General features: G+C 37.9%; 6 protein-coding genes across 6 annotated transcripts; all 6 read right to left on the bottom strand.

Annotated features, from left to right (window-relative positions):
* Positions 1–247: 247 nt before the first annotated feature.
* On the bottom strand, positions 248–2530 carry GCK72_005784 (uncharacterized protein; the record flags this gene model as incomplete). Its single annotated transcript, XM_003102417.2, has 9 exons — positions 248–442; positions 492–706; positions 753–1070; positions 1125–1386; positions 1431–1712; positions 1762–1879; positions 1929–2037; positions 2100–2379; positions 2423–2530. 9 exons carry the CDS (start codon positions 2528–2530, stop codon positions 248–250), a joined length of 1887 nt encoding a protein of 628 aa, XP_003102465.1.
* A 1221-nt stretch (positions 2531–3751) lies between these two features.
* Positions 3752–6990, bottom strand: GCK72_005783 (uncharacterized protein; the record flags this gene model as incomplete). The annotated part of the gene is made up of 10 exons (XM_053725336.1): positions 3752–3832; positions 3880–4159; positions 4208–4425; positions 4471–4602; positions 4650–4874; positions 4925–5032; positions 5076–5138; positions 6491–6663; positions 6708–6854; positions 6897–6990. The coding sequence occupies 10 exons, from the start codon at positions 6988–6990 to the stop codon at positions 3752–3754; spliced, it is 1521 nt and encodes a 506-aa protein (XP_053589530.1).
* Positions 6991–8129: 1139 nt separating this feature from the next.
* Positions 8130–8907, bottom strand: GCK72_005782 (uncharacterized protein; the record flags this gene model as incomplete). The annotated part of the gene is made up of 3 exons (XM_003102481.2): positions 8130–8258; positions 8358–8552; positions 8839–8907. 3 exons carry the CDS (start codon positions 8905–8907, stop codon positions 8130–8132), a joined length of 393 nt encoding a protein of 130 aa, XP_003102529.2.
* Positions 8908–18744: 9837 nt separating this feature from the next.
* Positions 18745–20712, bottom strand: GCK72_005781 (uncharacterized protein; the record flags this gene model as incomplete). The annotated part of the gene is made up of 5 exons (XM_003102387.2): positions 18745–18866; positions 18913–19219; positions 19264–19458; positions 19793–20473; positions 20518–20712. 5 exons carry the CDS (start codon positions 20710–20712, stop codon positions 18745–18747), a joined length of 1500 nt encoding a protein of 499 aa, XP_003102435.2.
* A 227-nt stretch (positions 20713–20939) lies between these two features.
* Positions 20940–21262, bottom strand: GCK72_005780 (uncharacterized protein; the record flags this gene model as incomplete). Its single annotated transcript, XM_003102461.2, has 2 exons — positions 20940–21032; positions 21083–21262. 2 exons carry the CDS (start codon positions 21260–21262, stop codon positions 20940–20942), a joined length of 273 nt encoding a protein of 90 aa, XP_003102509.1.
* A 206-nt stretch (positions 21263–21468) lies between these two features.
* Positions 21469–22067, bottom strand: GCK72_005779 (uncharacterized protein; the record flags this gene model as incomplete). The annotated part of the gene is made up of 3 exons (XM_003102400.2): positions 21469–21709; positions 21756–21945; positions 21995–22067. The coding sequence occupies 3 exons, from the start codon at positions 22065–22067 to the stop codon at positions 21469–21471; spliced, it is 504 nt and encodes a 167-aa protein (XP_003102448.1).
* Between the last annotated feature and the right edge of the window lie 132 nt (positions 22068–22199).

Raw genomic sequence — 22199 nt, 5'->3', positions numbered from 1 at the left:
GATAACGGTGAGAACTTTCTAGCACATTGACTAAATATTTAATGATTCATTACTCTGTTACAAATATTTTAGATTATGATGGAGAAAGGTGAACTTACAAAAGAAAAGGGAGAGTGGGCGGGGTGGCAAACAAATAAAAACTGATTTTCTGATATACTAGTCATCATATATATCACAGAATTGGAGAATTACGAAAAGATGTACAAAATGGTTTGATGAAAAAATACAAATTGGAGTTTTACAAATTTTACAAATCCTCTCGATCTGGGTCACTTCTTGATGGACTGTTGTTACTGGAGCTGACAGCAGATTCCCCAATATTCAGGTACTGACAAATATGAGCTGGGAGTTTGTTCTGACTGGCTGATAATTGATGAAAGATTGCTTCGGCGGCAGTGAGAATCTCATCAACTTTCAAATGCATAGACAAGTCATTGATGTGCTGAAATTGAATTCGAGAAATAACAAGGAGAGCGAAAAATGAAATCCACCTTCAATATTTCAGTCAATCCGAAATGGTTGTCGATGATAATATTGGTTTGTGAATCTAGAATAGCGACGCAAATGAGAAGAAGAAATCGTGGACATGGTTGTCCGGACCATAAAACTTCCCAAAGTTTGCACGTATCGAGGAAAGAGAATTCTCGTTTGAACCATACTAGAACCCAACGGAAGCAGAAATACATATCGTCAGATTTTTCGCTTTCTGAAATGAAGAAAACGGCGAATAAAGAATTTAGTAATAGTCTTACCCAAATAATTCGCCAACTTAGGATTGATAATCATTACCAAATCTCTCAATTGGTTCATCTGGAGCTTTATGAATGCTTGATCTTTCTCGAAATTTTTATGTGTCATTTCCATCAATCCAACGAAACACCAGAATGTATCAACTTCGTCTTTCATCACGAAAAGAAGTGGAGATGCGAAATCAGACATTCCTTGAACATAACCCAAATCGAAGTTGTACATAACGTAGGTCATAAGAACATTGTGAAGATGAATCAGATTCACGTTGTCTTCTCCTTGGAAGAATGGAACAGTCCTATCAGTTCGTGCAACGTCCTTTTCTGAAAAATGGAAAAAATAATTCAAAAATCAGCTGATAATTCAGGTAAGCTCACCAACAAGAGACTTTCTCTTCACAAACTTTGAGAATCGTTTTTCTTGATCTTCAGTGACTGACATCCACTGACTCTTCATATTGTGATATTGCTTCGCCAACTCCGTGCGTCGCTTTTCGAACTCAGAATCTGATTCGTGCCATTGACGATATCCAAGTAAACACTTCCAAGCTTCTTTCCGAAGTTCTGCATTAAGACCACCTCGGAACACATTCATCTTGAGATGATGTAGTTTCATTGGATCAATTGAACCGTTCGATAGCTGAAATTATTGACTGTGATAGGGGAACATCAAGAATGTTTTACTTTAAAGGAATTCCACAATTCTCTGGAAACTGGTAGTTCTCTATATATTTCAGGTCTTGGTGGTAAATCCAATTGAGTGACTACTTCGAATTCTCCGGCAGCATCTGAATGTACACGCATTTGCTCTTCAGCTAATCTCAACTCTCTCATCAATCTGATTTTCTCTTCTTGGGTAACAGCATCAGTATCATTAAGAACTGAGGGAATCACTTGATCTTGCACAAATGAAGTAATTTTGCTGAATCCCGTCATTGCAGTCATGTAAGGGTTTTGCATGAATCTCTGAAATTGTTATAACTGCTGTTGTTTTCTTTTATTAATTACAATTTACCGAAAGAATATCCCCATTTTCATCGAGCATGCTGACACTTTTTGCAAGTGCTTCTGACTTTTGATCAACGACGATAACGAGGTCTGCGTCCCGGTGCGAACGGCGAAGAGTAATGTATCTTAAATTGTGTTTATTAGAAAGTTGTTGATTAGAAAATATCAGATTACCCTTGCAACCGATCAATAAATTCTCCTGTAGAAGAATTTCTGAAGAACAGTGGAACTTGGCTACTTCCGTCACGACAAATCAAACGGATTGATGGAAAACCACCACTTCCTGGAAAAATCATAGTTATGGATTTTGAGAAATTAATTGAATATGCCATCAAGTATTAATACCTCTTTTCGGTTCATCGTTCCGGAAACTGCTCAAATCATTCACATCCATCGAAAATGCTACACGCGCTCCTCGATCTCGTTTTTCTTCAGGACTTCTGGAGTGAACCATTTCGGCATTACCGTCATCTGACGTCATGACCCACGTAGCATCCGGATCTTCGGATGGTCTCCATTCGATGAATACTCCTACTGATTTTTCGAGAATCGATAGAACTCCGGGAATGTACTCTTTCGAGTCTTCACCCAACTTGGCCGCAACACCGGGGATACTGATTACTGCCTGAAAAATTCCACTTTTTAAATAAAAATTTATTAAGATGTACCTTATCCGGAACTATGCTCCGGACCATTGAATCCAAATCACTATCCATATCTCTCTGATTCTTTTCGCGTTTGTTTTTGACGTATCGATATGCCAGATATGGCAACATTCAACGCATCAAACAGTTATCTGGAAATCAATAAATATTAGTGAAAAGTACGAGATTCGAGTAAATATTAGCGAGTAAAATATCAAGTTTTGATATAATAATGAACTTGAGGAACATGAAAGTTCTTGAATGGACTTGAATCTTTTCAAATAAGAATCTCACGTAGTTGGATTGACACAATTAAACCACATGCTTCTTCCGCGACGTTTTAGTATTAAAGCATACTTGTCAAATGACGGGCCCGTCTTGTCAGGGATATGGGATTTTTGAGACAAATTTTCAATTTTCATGCGGACAAATTGACAAAAAGACACTCATATTATTCTATGAGAAAAACCTGAGTTCACCTTATTTAGTACACCTTTAATCAAATTTGGAAAAAAAAATTCCCTCCAAATAGACTGGCCTGAAGTTTTGAAAAAAAAAGCCCGGCCCGGCCCGGCCCTTGACAAGTATGTATTAAAGGAATTCAATACAATAATTTAGCCCATCGTAACGCGAGTTCTAAATCAAAATAAGAAGAAAGAATTTAGGAGTATGAAAACGAGAAGAACTGGAAGCTATTCTGGATTCAAAAAGAGAAATCACGTCATTTTTGTAAATAACTCGGAAATGTTCTTGTGAAATAGAGGGAGGGTCATCAGCTGACGAGACACAAGACGTAGAGAGGTTGGAGACACCAACAAACGTCAAAGGAGCGCATTTGCGGGTGTCAACATATCTCAATTTTATTAATTCTAGATGCATCTGGATCTAGATTAGATAAAAACAGTTATATTGCAAACTTTGACATCGAACTCTGTAAATTAATAAAATGGAAATAGTTGGATTAGGAAAGAACCCTCACTTTCACTATCAATTATTCAAAACAACATTTCAGAAACTCAAGTTTATGCCAAAAGAATCTACTATATCTAAATAGTATTAATCTCACAGGTTAGAAAGAGAACATTGTAATAAAAAAGAGCAAAAAATAGATAGGAGCCGAGTTGCGCAAAATAGTATGAATCGGAAGAAAGAAAGATGTAAAATAAAACGAGTACTTTATACGAAACATGAGAGAACGAGAACGGAAGAAATTTAGTGGAAAAGAAACACACGCAATCACAGCTTTCTGTTCAGGTCAATAGAAATCGAGGAATCAAAGTGGAAAAGGAAAGTACGAGATAATGCTACGAATATTATTTTTCATGAAGCAATAATAAGCATGAGAGCACAGCTCTATTTCTCTTCGGTTGCTGCTTTTTCTTCATCATCTCCTTTGATATTGCAGTTTTGCAGCATCTCTGCTGTTTTCAATTCCTGAAACAACAATTTATAGTGAAAAAATTTGGTCAAGAATCGCTCACCTCCGCCTGCAACAACTCCTCTTTCACAAACTTTCCAAACTCTTTCATCATTTCTTGATCGTCAAAATCGTCTTCTCCAGCCCGCCCAGATTCCACCTGATCCAAATGGCTCTCCAAAAAGAGGCGCTCCTCTTCTGTCAAATCGTTGTCAGTCGACTCATCGAACGAGTCTTGATCCCGATCAGCAACATTACCAGCTACTTCCGGACCACGGGTAGCAGGACGATCCCAACCACGTGTACGGCATTCAATCAGCGAGAAAATTTGAGCTTTTACTGATCTGAAAATTACTTCATAATTGAATAGAATTAGGTGAAAAATAACTCACTCTCCAAGAAGAGGTGAACCTTTAGCATAACCACCCATGATAGTCAAAATTTGATCAACACGCCGTCTCAATGATTCAGAAGTGTCAAGCTCCGCACCAGCCACTTTGAACGCACGGATCAAACTTTTCATGTATTCATCCTTCGGTTGAAACTTCAGAATTTCATCAATCTGATCAGCTAGAGCTTCGCCAATGCGTTCAAAACGACTTCCGTTCTCCTGAAAATTACAATAATTCAAGTCACCCCAACAGCAGCTTCTTACCAAGAACAACTTGACGTACACTTCAGCATAGAAAATAGCCATAAAAACACGGTCATCATTCTCAAACTGTTTACGGGACTCGTGGTATTCTCCAAGAGCAGGGACAATGAATTTACGCAAGAAACCTTTCAACTGCAATAATGACTTTACTTATTCATTTCAGAGGGTTTTTAACTAACCTCCAGTGACAGTGTCTTTAATAAATTGGAAAAAGTATTTTGAGGATCAATACTACGGAATTGATTCGATTCCATGGAATATGCCATCTCAATAATCAGTTTCACCCCTATTTTTTTAGACTCTTCATCCATTTGAGGATCTTCGAATCTTTGCCGAATAGCTGAAATCCATGTGGATGACTCTTCTTCATCTTCTGCTATCAGTTGTTCGCACCCGACAAGAATCTGAAAATATAATTTCATAACTCAAGATATTGGTTCGTGATGAAAAATACCTCGGTCAAATACGAGGAGCATTTGCTACTTTGAATCTGATCAGCTAGCTCTTTAGAAGGAAGATATTGTTGAGATTGCTGACCAAATTGAGCGAACGCTTCGAAACCCTGAATAAAGCGTTCATATTCCTGCATTCTAACTCGTTTTTACCGCATCTTCCTGTTGGTACATGGCGTTGTAGGAAGATGATGGAGAAGACGTGATACCGAATTGCTGAAAAATAATATGACTTCATAGTGAAATTAAACTCTTTTTGCTTCAAAAAATTGGCTATGACGTTCGATTTTTTGATAAACTATTGTTGATCGGCGAGCCGTCTACTGTAAACAAGAGAATACAGACAACAAGAAAGAAACACATCAGAACTGAGGGAGGTCGATGTTTTTAGTATGCCCTCGGAGTCAAAATTATCATCAGCTGGAAGAGTGAGCAATACAACAATAATTAAAAAAAAAAGGGTACATTTTCGTATATATGATCATTTGTTGGAATTTCAATTAGTGAAATTCTGGTTGGGTTTGACGACTCAATTGACCTAGGTGAACGTGTTCATCTAAATGATGTACAACTACCGGACGACGAGAAAACGAACGAAAAACTGCGTAGCCTCACTCTATTATTCCTAGATAGAGAGACAGAGAGAAACAGCGGTAAACTATTTGAGAAACACGGAGTGAAAGAAGAGAATGTCGACCGCCGCAGAGAGAAACAGCTTTCGGTGACTGAGGGAACTGAGGCACAGGGACGGGAGAGGACACGAATCAACGGAGGGAGCGCGCACACGTTTCTCTTCCTAGTTGTTATACCATTCTGCTTTCCACTTTTGTGTATTGTATGCCGGTGTTTGTCTGCTCTGTTTTCCATCCGTTGAAAATTTTTTGTTTCGTTTATTGTGATCAATAATAGACTGTATCAACTCTAGAAAAAACATCTGCTGCTGAGCGGTGAGAATTAATAGCACATCTAGTGTCCAAAGAATCGTAACTTACTGACGATTCGCCTCATGATTAGATTGACATCTGCAGTTTCAAAAAATTGAATGATTAAGAAATACCTTGGCCTGTAGAAAAATGACTTGAATAAAATACCAATAGCTCTCAAAAATGTTTGTTTCAAAAACAGAGATCCGTATTTTTGTAACAATTTTCAAAATATAAAACCGTTTTCTCTCTCAGACGACTCAGTTACATTATAACGCTGTAAAAACTAACGCCAGGAACGGAAAATAATGATACCTAACTTTTCAGTGGTAATTATTGAAGTCGAAGTATTACTGAAAACTTTTGAACTTATGGAACTATTCACAAGGTAGCAAAAAAGCAAAAAACTAATTTTTGCTAGCACTAAAATAGTTTTTCGATATTTTTTTGCTACTCTGTGAATAGGAATAGTCATAACAGTCAGGACTGAGCAAAAAACGAAGAATTTAACGGAATAAGTTGCAAGATCAAAAATACTGCCTGCTGAGAGAATAGATGCAGCTGTATTTTAATGTTGAAAAGTAAGCATGATCAGAAAAACTCGGAACTCAGAAAAGTCTCATTTGCGTGCCAAAAATCACTTACGTTCTGCTGATATTGAGCATGGTTATGTTGTTGGTATGGTGGTCCAGCATAATATCCGTAGTCTTGATGAGATTGCATTATTTGGTTCCGTGGCACAAAAACGTTGGCATTCGCATTGAACATGAATGGTTGCTGTTGATGGTGATAGCCGTGGAGATGTTGCTGGGCCATGTCTGAATCACACAGTTGTGCCAGTGTACTAAAACAATTACAATACAATTTTGTTGGTACTGTTGATGGGGTGGTTGGCGATTAAAAGCGTTTGGAGCGCCTGAAGGACGTTGATGTTGGTATGAAATATAATCATTTTGACGTATTTGCTGTTGTGGAGGTCCTCTAGCTTGAGATTGATTGTAACCATAGCCTAAAAGCTCAAAACTCAGCATTTTTTCCCAGTTCTCGTTACCTGGCTGACTTTGGTTGTACATGTCCTGTTGAGGTTGCTGGGGATGTTGAGGAGGCTGTTGCGACCAAGTGTTCTGCCAATTTCCGCCAGACATCTGGAAGAAACACTATGTCTGAATTCAACAGCTAAAAACAATTAGGACAGAAAAAATAACAGAAAACGGCGTGAAGAAGCAATATTTTCGCGCTTTAAGATAGCTGAAGGAAGGTGGTTTTTTGTTTTTGCTTTTTAACCATTATTTTAAACCTAGTTCAAGAAGTGAACACTTTATTGAGACATTAAAAACTGAAGTTGAAGAGCGTAGAATTTTCCAGAAAGTGAATTTTTCGGTGAACACTTTAGGGGAAATATCCGAAAAGCCGATTTCATGAAGTAATTTTCACGTGTTTTTTTCTAAAAAAAGAAGTGTGCATTTTGTCGTGATGGTGTTCGCACACAATACACAACATCTCACGATCAAGGCAGCAAATGAGCGCGCCGATGATGATAAACAGGTTTTCAGACTAAAAGTCGATTTTAGAAAGAAAAAAAACTGTATTCAATGGTTCTGCACTTTTTTCACATTTACAACAATAACTTTTTCTCTAAAATACGATAAGCGGTATATATTTTAATTGGAATATTTAGCAATGCAGTTTTTCATCCCTCAACATGCTCTGAGCTCATTTGAAAAACCAGAGCAAAACATTTCCAGTCACTTCAATGACTGGACTTCAACACCATGCATAAAACTCATCTTTAAAGGCGAGACTGAATTTAAGAATAGTGATTGAAAAACTGAGGAGCATAAGCCCAAAGAGACGGAGTTGCAGCTGAAAAATGAGAGGCTATAGAGCGCGAGAGTGTTCGTGTGTGCATATTTGTCAGCACTACTCTGAAAGTCGTTGTTTTTTCTCTACGCCCGTGTTTTTTTGACAAAATGGGAATTCGATTCTGCGAAATTATATTGTCCTTCCTGGCCAATAATAACAGTGCTATGAACGAACAGTTTCCTCTGCAATTAGTGTTTTGTGTTAAATACACGGATTAATAAATCAGAGAAATTATTTTATTTTTCATCTGAGAGAATTCGATTTCGAATGCAAGAATAAAACATGCGGACATGGTTGTGGCACCTATAGATTTACACGTAATGATGTGAAGAGCTACTCGTAGTAAACAGATCAAGAATGAGAAGAAAGAAGAAAGAAGAAAAAGTAGAAGATAAAAGATCGAAACATTTCTGAGAAAGATCTACTCTTCCTCAGCAATATCGAACAACTGAGGGCTTGGAGGTCTCGAGTAGAAAATACGCTTCTTTGAGTTTCTGCGAACTGGCCGAAGTGGTCCGGAAATGATTGGCGAGGTGAGGTGACGGAGCATCTGAAAATATCATAAATTAATGCCGGTTCAAAGTTTTCAAGTTTGTAAACATATGAATGGTTGATCGAAGTAATTGCAAAACGGGGATGAAACACTAACCTTCTGTTCAATATCCTCTATCCTCTTCTTTGGCTCAGGCCGTTCTGGTTGCTTCTTCTGTGTTTTCTTCTCGTCTTCTTCTCCGCAACAGTTGATAACACATAATACTGTCATCCAGAATAGTTGCATGCACCAGTTATGAAGTGTTTCGATCAGGGCATGTGCGAGTACTTGTCGTGCTTGAGTTGATGGCATCTTGAAAAGTAGAAATTAACAAAAGTTCTTGTGAAACAATAAGTCAAAAATTATGGATTCCACTAGAAAAATAAGAATTAATGACTTCACGCATCCATTTAGATCGCGAAATAGATAAATCTAGTGAATGGCAGATGGGAAAAGACGTTGATCGTAAATTGATTGAAGAATCCATAATTTTTTTCTATTGCGTACTGCGTTTTCTCCGAACCAATGTTGGATGTAAACACGATAACGATAGTTTTGACCTCCATAATAAGAAAGAGTAGATCAAATATATGCTTACCTTTTGAGCAGCTAACGATGATTGAAATTGAATGAAAATATTAGAAAGTTCGTTATTTTGCTGAAGCATCTTGTCTTCGTTCGTTTGGTTGTATCAATGAATGAATGAATTGGCTGACGGCTGGTCTGGGGCGTCGTTGTGTATAAGAGAGGAGAAAAGAGATACAACGATGATAGGTGGGCGGAGTTTTTGAAGGGGGAGGCCAATACATTGATTCACGTGAACAATGTGCTGTGTTGCGTGTTCTTTGGTACTGTCAATTGGTGTTGATGGTGGTGTTTTCCGCGTCCAATTCCCACTCTTCTATCACTTTTCGTCGTCGTTGACAGACAAAGATCGTGAAATTTCTATCCATTATCATCACTGACAGAGAAAAAGATAACAAGGAAGAAGGCGAAGAAAGATCATCCTTTGCGTATCAAAGTTGTCTTTTTTTTTGTAAAATCAAGTTGACTTTGCACCCAGTTCATTGAGATTTTTGGGAATAGAGACACAAGGAAAAAGAAGATGAAGAAGAAGAACTGAAAGTACATTCAAGTGTAGCTGAATGGCACTCTTGATTTTCCCTTTTTTCTTCAGAAAACGTCAATCTCCAGTAGAAAAGGTCAATTGGGCGTGAATGCACTTAATATCAGTAGAGACTAAAATCTGCATAACAAATCAATTAGAACGGGCAAAGTTCAACTCTTTTCCAGCAAAATCTAGAAAAACAAAACATTTGCTTTTGAAAAAAAGGAATTCGACCTTTGGAATCTAATCGTTCTCTGAGATTGATACCGTTCTAGAATGGAACAGTTTATGAACCTTTTTATTCAATTCTTGAAAACATGTCTTGATCTTAATTTATCGGAATTCTGCAGAATCTAGAAGAAAGACTATTCTCTTGTTTGAATCAGTTCTGAAGGAGAAGGTTACTGTAGACATTTTGGGTGCGTCTGCTGAAGAATTCTCTAGTTGGTGATAATAGTCTTGCAAACTTTCTAGGGAATCCCTACATTCCCAACTACGATTTCAGCTACAAATAACTGTTTTCTAAGGATCCGCTTGCGATTTGAGATGTAAACAAGTAAGAAGTTTTCAGAAATGTTTTTTGACCATCTCATTTGTCAAATGCTGGTTCCGAATATCCTCTTGTTTGTCTTTTCATTCATTTGATACTGTATCGGAAGTCCGAAGTCCTTTGTGATCTTCATAAAACCTTAGATTCTATCTTCCTGATTATTGATGTTTCTCCTATCTTCTTTTTACAATCTTTTTGTTATTTGTTGCAAGTGAAGACACAAATGTTTCCACTGCCTCGTCAGCAGAAACTCGGCTTCTCCTATCAGAAAATGTTCCAGCTTTGCCTTTCCAAACATTCTTTTCTGAAGTAAACAACATTCTGATGCAATTCGCTGATTCGGCAAAAGATACCAAACACCATTTATTCCTTTCTTTTTCGTTGATTTTTCGGTTATAGAACACTCGCTTATCAAGACAAAAATTGATATTCGCTCTTCTCTGCAAACTGATAATAAATGTAGGAAAAAAAGATGAAAAAAAAAGAAGAAGAGATGGTTTTCGTCGTCGTTTACTATCATGTAAACATATACAACACACCCTTCTTCTGAACGTGTTCATTCACAGGATGACCTCGGTGAATTGACAAGTTGAAAACAACTTCTTCTTTTATTATTTGGGAACGAATGAAAAACAATATTGAAACGTATAACGACCTTGGGAACTGGAGGAAAACAACAAGTAGCAACATGTTATATCATACAAAAATGCCCGTGTATTTTTGTTTTTCTCCAAAAGAGTTTGTGCCAGAAATAGTCATGGAATTTCTATTTATAGTCACGAATTAATTAGATTTTCCTCAAAAAACATCTGAAACCTCATTCAAAAACAAAGATCAGCCTTGAAATCCACGTGGAAGTCAATGAACTTTGTCATCTTTTATTTTTATTTTGCAGGAATCAAGAAATGAGAAATTTGTCAGCTGACTCGTACTTTCAGGTCATGTTGAACGGAAGAATTTTCTAGATCCATAAGATTTTAACCGGTTTCCACAACATAAATAACGGAAAATGCCATCACTTCAGTAAAGTTTTGGAAAGTTCTGCAGACGAGGGACCAAGTTCTGCAAAATATTCAAGTGCAAAAGCATTTCCATTCGTACTTTGGGTCCTGTTTTTTGGTACACAAGCACCTTACTGTTATTATTTTGTAGACACAGAACGTGTGAAGAATCTTCTAAAAACACAAACACTCTATCAACAGAAAACACACAAATGTACAGTACAGTAATCAGAACAGATAACAAAAATCATGTTGATGGGGAAGAGATCTTTAGTTGTTTTCAGTTGTAGTTAGTTGATTTTAGTAAAAATATTAATCAGTCATGTTTTTTCTCTTTGATGACGTTTTGCTTCTAGACACTAGAAACGGCTACAAAGGAAGCATGTGTAGCCTGAACTGTAATAGAAAAAGTCATGTAATTGGTGGAATTTCTCGATAGAAAATGTACTAGATGAACCACATAAAAATATTTGAATTCAAGTGATGGATATTTTCATGAAAATACAAAGTCCTACAATAGTTGGAAAAGTTAGAAATATAAGAAGGGAAAGTATAAAGTTGGTATCTAAGAATACAAAAGTACTTGAATTCAACTGATGGATATTTTCATGAACTTAGAAGTCCTAAAATAGTTGGAAAAGTTAGAAATATGAGAAGGGAAAGCGGTATCTAAGAATACAAAAATACTTTAATGAGAATGGTTAATTCGTCACAGTTGAGTTCGAATTGAATGAGAATTCTGGCGTTCTCGGAAAAATGTGGGCGGTTAGAATACTCTTCTTTCGACTTGAGTATAGGCTACAACTAGTTAAGGAACTTAAGAAATCAGCAGAAAATTATTAGTCTGGTACCGTATACTTCACAGAGACGAGATCGCGCGAACATAACATTTTTTCTATTATTGAAGAATACAAATAAATCAAAAAAGATTATGACGTTTACTCATGAGTATCAATAAGGACGAAATTCACTAAAAGTATAAATATCTAGCAATGAAGGGTGTGACCAAATCTGTAATTATTTAATCAATCATGTTATTCAAGAGCTTAATCTACTCTCAGAACTTGAGAGGCGTCTCAAAAAAAAACTGAGAAAATATAGCTTAACAGTTCGACAACACACATATTTACATATCTCTCTTCGATTTGGGTGATCTGGAAAATTCATTCAAACTGACAGGATACTCCAAATTCTGAAAATAATGGCCATGAAGGCTTTTCAGAAGGAATCACTTAAAATCAGCAAGAGAAGTACCATTCTTGAGAAAATAGTTGAATCGTATCCTATCCGACCGTTGGTCTGAAAACTGGTCTGAAACCAGCAATCAAGAAAATTTATTCAACATATAAAACATAAGAAAATTAGATGTTCTACAGAAACCATTGCAAGAGTTTCGTGTGTTTCATGTATTCTGTTTTATGAAGATGTGATCTCAAACGTTTATTATAGACATTCTTCCCTTGCGTAGTTTCATTTTTACCCAGAATTTGATTTTAGAAACAATGAAAAACCAATTCGAATACTTGACCAATTGACCATTGTCAGGTTCTTTGTCCAAGATTCTGATTTGTTTCATTTCATGATTTCTCTCAATACTGTGTGACCTCTTCTAACTTCAAACATCATCTTTTTTCTTCCAATTCTCCGTTGCGTCATGCTTACACATAGCTGATGGAGGCGGTGATCTACCAGCAGTCAGAATGGACAAAGGACATTCCTCTTCCCCTCTCTTCACGTGAATTGGTTCCTCTCGGTTGAGCGGAAGACCTCTGTGTAACACAGCCTGCACCCAGAGATCGATTGCAGATCATTGATAAGAAATATACACGTAATTCACGTGCATCCAGTTTCACGGGCACGAGATTGATTCAAATTTGTTAAACTCACATGATCTGTGGACACAAATAAATAAAACAATGTATACAAAAAACATAATTAGTGAGGATGTTTTAATATGATGATGCTAAGACCGGGAACCGTGACGTAATCGGTTGAGAAACTTTTTCTAAATGCTTTTCGATTAGTTGTTTTATGATGTGTAAAGCTTCTGATTCATCTGAAGACATAGGAAACATCATGTACTCACATCATTTTATAACTCCCACATAGAAAGGAACAGGCAAAAATAGAAAGATGTCTGAAACTGTACTCAAACAGTGATAAGATACTACGTCTGAAAACCTGTAACTTCTAAAAATCGTTGGTTCTGAAGTCCAAGCTAAGGAACTCATAAAATGTCTCGAGGGTATTTTGAGGACGTATGGGTGTTTGCTCCGGGTAAAAATAGTTTAGTTTGAGCTGATCAAGTGACATAACAACCCGAAAGAAATCCAATACCTAGCAGCTGCTCATTTCAAACGAAAGACCGCTGGGGTTAACTTTATGATGGACACGAAAATTTAAGAACAACATCTTTCTCGGGAAAAAAGCTATATTTATTGTTTAAAAATTTTAAAAAAGGGTTTAAAGTCTGAATGTTACCTCATCTACATATGGACACGCAGATATACCTTCTGAACGGCCGTCAGGGTCGAGATAGATTGTCTCTATCAAGAATATGATTGATTTCATCTACAGAAACAAAACTGGTTCTTTGAAAAATATGATGAGATTCAACGTATCTTCTTTTGTTTTCCGGTTTTGAGTCAAAGGTTATGTTTTCAGAATTGATAACATTGAAAACAAGTACTTTGTTACAGAACTGTGTTTATTTCATTCGAATACTTGTCATCACGTAATAAACAATTCTAGAACGTTTCTCCCTTGCACCCATTTACAAAAGAGAAAAATGTATCAGGCAGTCAACAGATTTTTGCTCTCGCCCTTTGTTTTCCTGTTTCAGAAGGTACAATGTTTTCAAAAAAGATAAACTTTGTACGAGAACATTCTATTAATTGTTTCGAAATAGTTGTTTCAGTTTACCATTTTCAGAGGCACTCAGTGACGTTTGAGTCATTCCGCACAAAAATAGGAGAAATTATCAATAAGCCTTATCTTTTAAAGTCGAACAGCAAATAAACAAACAAAAAAATCTCAATTTGATACGGTGTGGAGGTTTATTAAAAACTATTTTGAGAAAAAGGCTTGGGGGAGTTTGAAAGCCTATTACTGTATTATTGAATAAATTAGGTAATGGATCTACCCACGAAGAAAACTTGTACCATTTAATGCAATTTAATTCTATTCACGAATGCAATTTAATGCATTTTTTGCATTTTTGTGCCATAAAAATGCATTATTTTGCGTTCGTGGGTAGGCAAGTTTTCTTCGTGGGTAGATCCATAAGCAGTGAAAAAATGAGCAGAAAAAAAGAAACTGGCCCTGTGGATTGACTGACATTTTCACAATTATCCAGTCAACATTCCCAACGGATTTTCAGATATTTGACATGTATGTTTTCCTGTTGTACACATCACTTTCACTGGTCACTCTCTTCTTCATTAGTTTGTCGATTAGTTACTTTTCGGATCAATTAGGGAGAACGTATACTTTGGATACAAAAGGAAAACGGAAGAGAATAAGCCAAGTCATTTCATTTCATGCATCTTACATAGCTTTCTGTAATTTTCGTTTTGAATTTATTTGAGTTGATCTTTTCAATAGTAGGAAACCTTCAAAAGTGGGATGTTTTCAGATCCGTATGGAAATTATGATAAATTTCTAGTTTGTTTCAATATTCTCTGTTTTCCGTTTTTCGAAATAAAAACGGTAACTTTAAATATAGTTGTCTATTATACAAAAACAATCAGTTCCAAAAAATATAGTGAAATGAATTCTTTCATCTCTGAATATTGAAATTAAAGCTAATCACTTGGAAATACTTTTGTCTCAAAATGAAATAGTCTCATCGTTTCTCCCTATCCACACAAACATCTCCAATTCTCGATAAGCATTCATTGAGTGTGTTATCTAGGTAGAGACCGGTCTATCTCTCCTCCAAAAAGAGATATGCAACCATTTATCGACCTCTGCTTGTCCCGACTACTTTTTTTAAACGAAGTTTACCTGGTCATCATCTCTGCGGTTCCAGTGGCATGTTCATTTGATTATAACGAGAACGGGAAGAACGATAGACCTCCTTATCACTCGATTTGCGGCCGGACGTATGGATGAAACGAGATTTTTGTGGCGTCGGCTAAAAAAATGAATGAAAAAATGGGGTAAAACGAGCCGAATAAGCAGTACACAATATAAAAGATGAACTGAAGACAAAGATAAAGACTATAGATTCGTTCGAGGATTCATTCCAATTCGAATTTGATTCAAATATTCTTACATTTTCTCAGTATGATCAGATCTGTTTAGAATCAGTTTCAGATCAATTATTAATATAATGAAACTTTAGGAACATTCAATTCATTCAGGATCATTTACTTGTTGGATGTTTTCCTATTATCAATAACTTTTGGAGTTTCTGATACAATTATTGAGAAAAAAGAAATTGTCTAAATCCGAATGACATAACTTTGAATGATGTTCATGCTAATATCTTCATCCCGAATCTTCTTTCCGTTCGTATAGATCAAAGCGGAATAGGCTCGTTAAGTCAATTCAAGCATCTCAGTTAGCAAGTCCTTTATTGAGATTCACCAAGAAGATTACTCTTCCTTTATAAAGAATCGTTTTACCTTCAATGACACTATTCCAATTCCTCTTTTCTCTGTTTTCAGCATGAGGATTCTAGCCCAATCTCTGCTCATTGCTTCACTACTTCCCATCGCCATCGGGTTCAAGACTAACAGAGTAAGAAATTATAGGGAAGCAAATGAAATGTATCTGATTATTTTGAGACATCATGCTTCCATTACGTTTCTTGTCTGGAAGCTACTGAAACAAACTTGAAGCAATGTGCAGGAGGAACGGCTATATCTCTTACTTTGGAGGCGAAAGATGTCAATATCCGAGATCTTGTAAAGTATCGAGCTCTCGAGTTTGTTGGATGTCAAGGTGAGTGATAATAGATTTTAGATTTATTTCATAGATTACCTAATTTCAGATCGCCTTCTGAAAGAGATTGTTGACTTTGAAGCTCTTCAAATTCTTGTGAATGAAGATGCTCGTGAATGTTTCGAGAAGCTTCCTGAGAGCTCAAAACGTGTTGAACAATTCACTGATTCGTGTGATTATGTTCAACCAGTCAGCCGTAATTCATCAAAAGGAGATGCTCTTCAATGCTTGATTGAGTTCAAACAAGATCGTGAATACTGTGAAAGTCTTCTTGAATGTTGTCCAGATCATACAAGATGTGGAGAAAGAATGAATGCTGTCTCTCTTTCCTACCAAAATGCCCGCGTCAAAGCTGAACAAATAGTCTACAGTATGATTTCATGCATTGTTGTCAACGATCCACGTTTCCTGAGAGAAGGAGCACGTCTTCAATCTCTTCGTGATCCATATCGTAATGCCGGAGTTCCATTCCTTCGTCCAGATGCTTACACTGAAGCCAGAATCACCAGAAGACTTGCATTGACATCTACTTCTACTTTATCTCAGAGAAGAGAACGATTCTTGAAGAAATACTCTCAAATCAGACAAGTCGTCACTACAAACTTGTTTGGACAACAACAAAATGCCGCCAAATTGAACCAACCTGTTGAGGATCTTGTGACTGAAACTTCATCCAAACTTGCCGCTGAATCACCTGAAGAAGTCGCCACCACTATTGCCCCAGAGGAAGTGACTTCACAAGAAGACACCACAACTTCAGAAGTATTGACCACACCAGAAGCAATCGAGGCTCCAGAATCTACCGAAGCTCCAGAATCTCCAGCTCCAGAAGACATCAAGGAATCATCTGAAATGCACGTCAACACTATCCGCAACTTGATTCGAAGCGCTTCCGATAAGGATCTCTCCAAATATGTTTCGTTGATTTCGGAGGGAAAGTTTTCTGAGCTTTTCGGACTAGCTGAGAAGAAAAAGGTTAATTTGGCAACGAAGTTCGACGAGAAGCTGTCCGCTAAAATGTCGAAGCTGAAGGACTTGATTAACGAAGCTTTGTCAGAGAAAGATAAGAGTTCTGAGATCGAGAAGGTTGTTGAGAAGATCGAAAAGGCTGAGAAACCAGAGCTTGTTGCCATGGAAGACAAAGATTCTGCAGCTGTTTTCACTATTTCTGATGAATTAGAACAAAAGAACACCTTAAGTGAATCCAAATTGGCTCATACCATCGTTTCCAGAAATGTTGCTGAAGGTAATTCATAGTTAATACTACTTTCAACTTGTACAAATTCAAATTTCAGCTGAAAATGTGAATGTAGCTGAAAAGGCGGAGAAGGAATCAGAGGAACCAAAAGTTGAGTCAAAGAAAGAACCGAAGAAGGCTGATCTTGAGAAAAAAGAAGACGTCAAGGCAGTTGCTGATGAGAAGAAACCAGGAAAACTTCCATTGAAGATTGAGAAACTTGAGAAGGAAATCGACACTAAGTCAGAGAATCAAGAGCTCAAGAAGGTCATTGATGATAAGGAAAGAGCTCTTCTTGTCGAATCAGAAATCAAGAATACCGCTGATGAGACAAAACACATTTTGGAAACATTGAAATCAGAAGAGAGTGCTGTTGTTGGAGAGGATTTACCTGCTTTGGAGAAGGAGGACTCTGCTGAAAAGAAGGATGATGCCACGACTACTACTACTGCCCCAGAAGAGACTACGACTACTTTACCTGCTGAGACTGAGAAGCCAGAAATAGTGAAGCCAGAACTATTGAATACTGATGATGTTCTTACTGTCACACAACCAGAAACTGAAGTTGAAGGAAGCGGAGAAGAAGAACAAGATGTCACCCCATCATCTGAAGCATCTACTCCGATTTCTCTTCTTCAATCAAGCAAAGTATCTGATGGTGTCATCGAGAATGTGAAGAGAATTCGACCAAGAACTGAGCAAACTCATTGTCAACAATATGCTTCTTGCTGGCAAACCGTTTTGGATTATGAGCAACAATGCGATAGAAAGTATTCAACGGAAGTATTGAGTCATGGAATTGACGATAGTGAGATTCTGAATATTCTCCACAACAGCTCCATCTCACATCATGAAATTGTCTTGAAGGCTTGTCTCCGTCCATTGGATAGATCAGTTCATTCTACCGTAAGTTTCGAGTTAATTATGTTTTCACCTATATTTCTATTTTCAGCTCAAGCAACTTCTTGTCATTCAACGTGGAGTCCGCAAGGCTTGTCTCGAACTTGGACGCAACAAGATCGCTGTCACTGATGCTGAAGAAGCTCTCTGTGATACTGAAGTTCCAACGACTGCCTCCATTGACGAGTTCATCTCGTCTGAACATGTTCGCTCTCAATCCAATCATTTGACATGTCGTGCCAAGTTAGAACCAGTTCGTGAAGCATGCGGAATTGTCAGAAACTGTTGTGCATCCGTGGACACTTGTGATAACTACATCAGCTCTTCTCCAGTCAAAAAGTTGGAAACTGAGGCCATCCGTCGATTGGTCAAGAAACAAAATGATTGCGAGACGAAGATGCTTCAAACCTTGAGCTATATTCATGAGCAACTTTCGAATCCATCAAGAAGACGCCGGTTCTATTACCATTAAATAATTGTGATATAGGTCTGCTAGTTGTTGTTTGTAAATTTCTCTGAAACCTCCCCCCTCTGCCCCCTACCTTACTTACGAGTTCTCTACCCTCCTTCATGCAATACAGTACTAACAAAACGTTTACTAATAAGTGAATAAATGTAAGTTTAAGTAAAATGGCATGGAAAAGAAATGATGAGCACTGGAATTTTAGAAATTGGCAAGTGTTATTATAAGGCATACATATAGACTAGATGTGTATGAAAACTGCATAGCAGTTGTGGGGACAAAATTACACGACAGGAATTTAATATTGAGTGCAGATATATTTCCAATTGGTGAATTCGTCCACTCCTTGAGCGCCACCTTCACGACCGATTCCTGATTCTTTGACTCCGCCGAATGCTGCCTCTGCACAACTGATTAATCCTGAAAATATATTTTGCAAGTTTTAGATTCACATAAGGAATTTAACCTTCATTGACTCCAACCATTCCAACTTCAAGTCTTCTGGCAAACGTTTGAAGGCGCGAAGGATCTTTTCCAAAGATATATCCTGCAAGTCCAACGCGGCAGTCATTAGCCGCCTGAAGAACTTCCTCATTGCTGCGGAACTTTTGAATTGATGCGATGGGACCAAAGATTTCGGTATTTGCGATATTGGTATTCGATTGAACATTAGTAATCAGAGTTGGTTCATAAGATGTTCCATGTTCTCCACGTTTACCTCCACAAATCAACTCGGACCCTTTTCCAAGAGCATCAGATAGCAACAGCTCGCACTGAATATTGGTAAATTGAATTAGAATAAAATCTTCTAAAGTACCTTATCGACTGCTTTCTGATTCACAAGTGGACCTTGTGTCGTCTTCGGATCCATTCCGTCGCCGAGAACAAGCTTCTCTTTCATTGCGGCAGCCAGTTTAGAGACATATTGATCATGAATCTTTTCATGAACAAATATACGGTTTGCAGACACACAGGTCTGTCCGGAGCAGCGGAATTTGGTTGCCATTGTACCCTTTAACGCTTTTAAATTTGAACATTTGAAAACCACTTGATTGTCTTATTAGCGGCCCACCCCCTCTTACAACTGCGCCCCACCGCAAACGAGAGAGTATCGGTGATCACGTGAGAGACGCAGAATTTTTTCTCGCGCGAACAAATATTTTTACCATTTTTGACCTATTTTCGCTGTTTTTAAGAACAAATTACATAAAAACTTTCGAAAAATAGTGAAAATAGGTCAAAAACTGTGAAAATAATTGTTGGCGCGAGAAAAAAATCTGCGTCTCTCGCCGATACTCTCTCGTTTGCGGCGGGGCGCAGTTGTAACGAATTTGCTCGGCTAATACCGCAACAGCTATATCCAAATCTGCATCATCGAAAACAATCAATGGAGCATTACCACCGAGCTCAAGGCAGACTCGTTTCACAGTGGAGGCTGATTGAGCAAGAAGAAGTTTCCCAACGGGAGTGCTACCAGTGAAGCTGATTGCAGAGACATCCGTAGATTCACAGAGGAATTTTGAAATCTCTGCAGTATTGGAACGATCAGCAGTGATTACGTTGAATACTCCTGCCGGAATTCCAGCTTCTTCAGCCGTCTGAGCGAGTGCCAATGCTGATAATGGTGTATCTTCAGCTGGCTTCACAACAGCTGAACATCCGACGGCTAGTGCTGCAGCAGCTTTTCTTGCAATCATTGCAGTTGGGAAATTCCACGGAGAAATAAGAGCAACAACTCCAATTGGTTCTCGTGTATGTAAGTGAAGACGATTTTGAACTGGTGATGGAACAACTTGGCCGTAAACTCGACGAGCTTCACCGGCGTACCAATCAAAATATGCTGCGGAATACTGAATTTCTCCTCTGGCTTCTGCAAGTGGTTTGCCTTGTTCTTTAGTGAGAAGAGTAGCCAGTTCTGTTTCGCGTTGGATCAGAATCTCGAACCATTTGTGAAGAATCGCTCCCCTTTGTTTCGCTGTGTATGAGTAAGCCCATTTATCGAAGCCTTCTACTGCACTTTGAACTGCCTGCAAACCCGGATGATATATTTACACAAAGAAGAGATTTGTACTTTTTCAGCATCCTTGACCGTACAATTCGCCACTCTATCGACCACTTGGTTATTGAAAGGATTCAATACGTCAAATGAGTTCCCCGATTCGGAAGGTGTCCATTTGCCGCCTACGTACGATTGTGCTCCTTGAGGAAGCAACGAGTAACTTCGTGAAGACACTTTGATAGCAGAAAGTCTTAGCCACGAATTCATTCTGGCGGAATACCCGATGAACAAAGAACAAGTGTTTTTTCTAAACACGTATGGAGAGGATAGATGACCTCGTTTATGATCAGTCAACAACATCTACGTTCAGACAACTTTCACTTTATAAATTCAAACTCTACTGGGAAAAAAAGACAATCAGCGACAAAAGAACGACACTACTGAATCGAAATTCGAGAGATAACGTCTGAATCAAGATTCAGATATTAGTAAATTTATTGATCGTTGGCATAGTCGGCTGGGTTCTTTCGGTTGGCTTCGTGGTTAGTCTTCTTCGCCCAATCGTAGAGCAAGTAGGCTCCAATGGTCTGAAAACCACTAGGGATAAGGGCATCCAATAAACTCATTAAGAACGAACCTGTGGAATGTAGTAATACCACTGGTCCCAGACGTAGGTTTTGAAAGTTTTAACAAATGCCTGATCGAAGAATCCTTTGTAAGCCTTCTGCTCATTTGGAGCCAACGCGAAACGGTGCTCTCCGTACATCTTTCCAAGATTTCCGAAGTGTTTTCCCATAGAAACAACGGTCGGCCTCATTTTTACTGAAAAAAGCAATAAATACAATATTATCATCACAAGAAAAATAAGAAATCTCGTAGATATAAAAAAGTGGCATAAGAACCTTTCACACAGCGTAAAATAAACAATTCAAAGAAGAGAAACTTTATTCAGAACATTACACATATGTCTAATAGATGACTTGCTTGCCTTAAATTACAGTTTCAACACTATAACTTTCGAGTTCAATTGCTCTTGGCGAACTTATCGAATCGCTGCAAGTACTCGTACTCGGTATTATTTTGCTGACTAGACAGTTCATTTTCTTTCGATCGATTCCATTCGGCACCAAATCCAGGAGTTGGGGCAGTCAAACCAAAATTTGTGGAAACTCCTTGATTCACTTGGACTGGTTGAACTGGCTCTCCGCTGAATTCTCCGGCCGAATAGAGTACTTTTGGTGGTTCAACAGTTCTGCGACCATCTCTGCAAAAAAGATTGACGATCGTTATGCTAAATCAAAGAGTCAAACCTAGTCAGATAGTAATTATCGGCAAGTTTATGATGAACACCTCCGGGGAGGGTAGGGAGCTCAGCAGATCCCGGTCTCGCAGCTTGAGTGTTTGGGAAGCGGAGAGGATTTTGGTAGACAGCTTTTCCATCGGCTCCGGCGATTCCTGGTGGTGGTGTAATTGGTAGTCTATCGGAAGCAAGGAGCTTTTCTACAAAACAAAACTTAAATTATCACGATTCGTCACTGATTGAGCTTACGTTTGAGCCAATTCCAGAATGGTGTTTGAGAACGGTTTTGAACAGTCGCTGCCGCAATTTTGCGACCGCTCATTGTCGGTCTGAAAAATAAGAGTTTACAAGGGGAAAGGGGAAATCTTGCAAGTAAACATAAGAACGAAAATAGAAAGGATTAGTAAAAATATAAACTATTTTCCAAGATGACAGGAAGACATAAGAAAATTAC

Source organism: Caenorhabditis remanei, chromosome II, assembly GCF_010183535.1.
Source record: "Caenorhabditis remanei strain PX506 chromosome II, whole genome shotgun sequence".
NCBI classification, from domain to species: domain Eukaryota; kingdom Metazoa; phylum Nematoda; class Chromadorea; order Rhabditida; family Rhabditidae; genus Caenorhabditis; species Caenorhabditis remanei.
The sequence above is the reverse complement of the archived record's forward strand: the minus strand, read 5'-3'. Positions and strand labels throughout refer to the sequence as shown.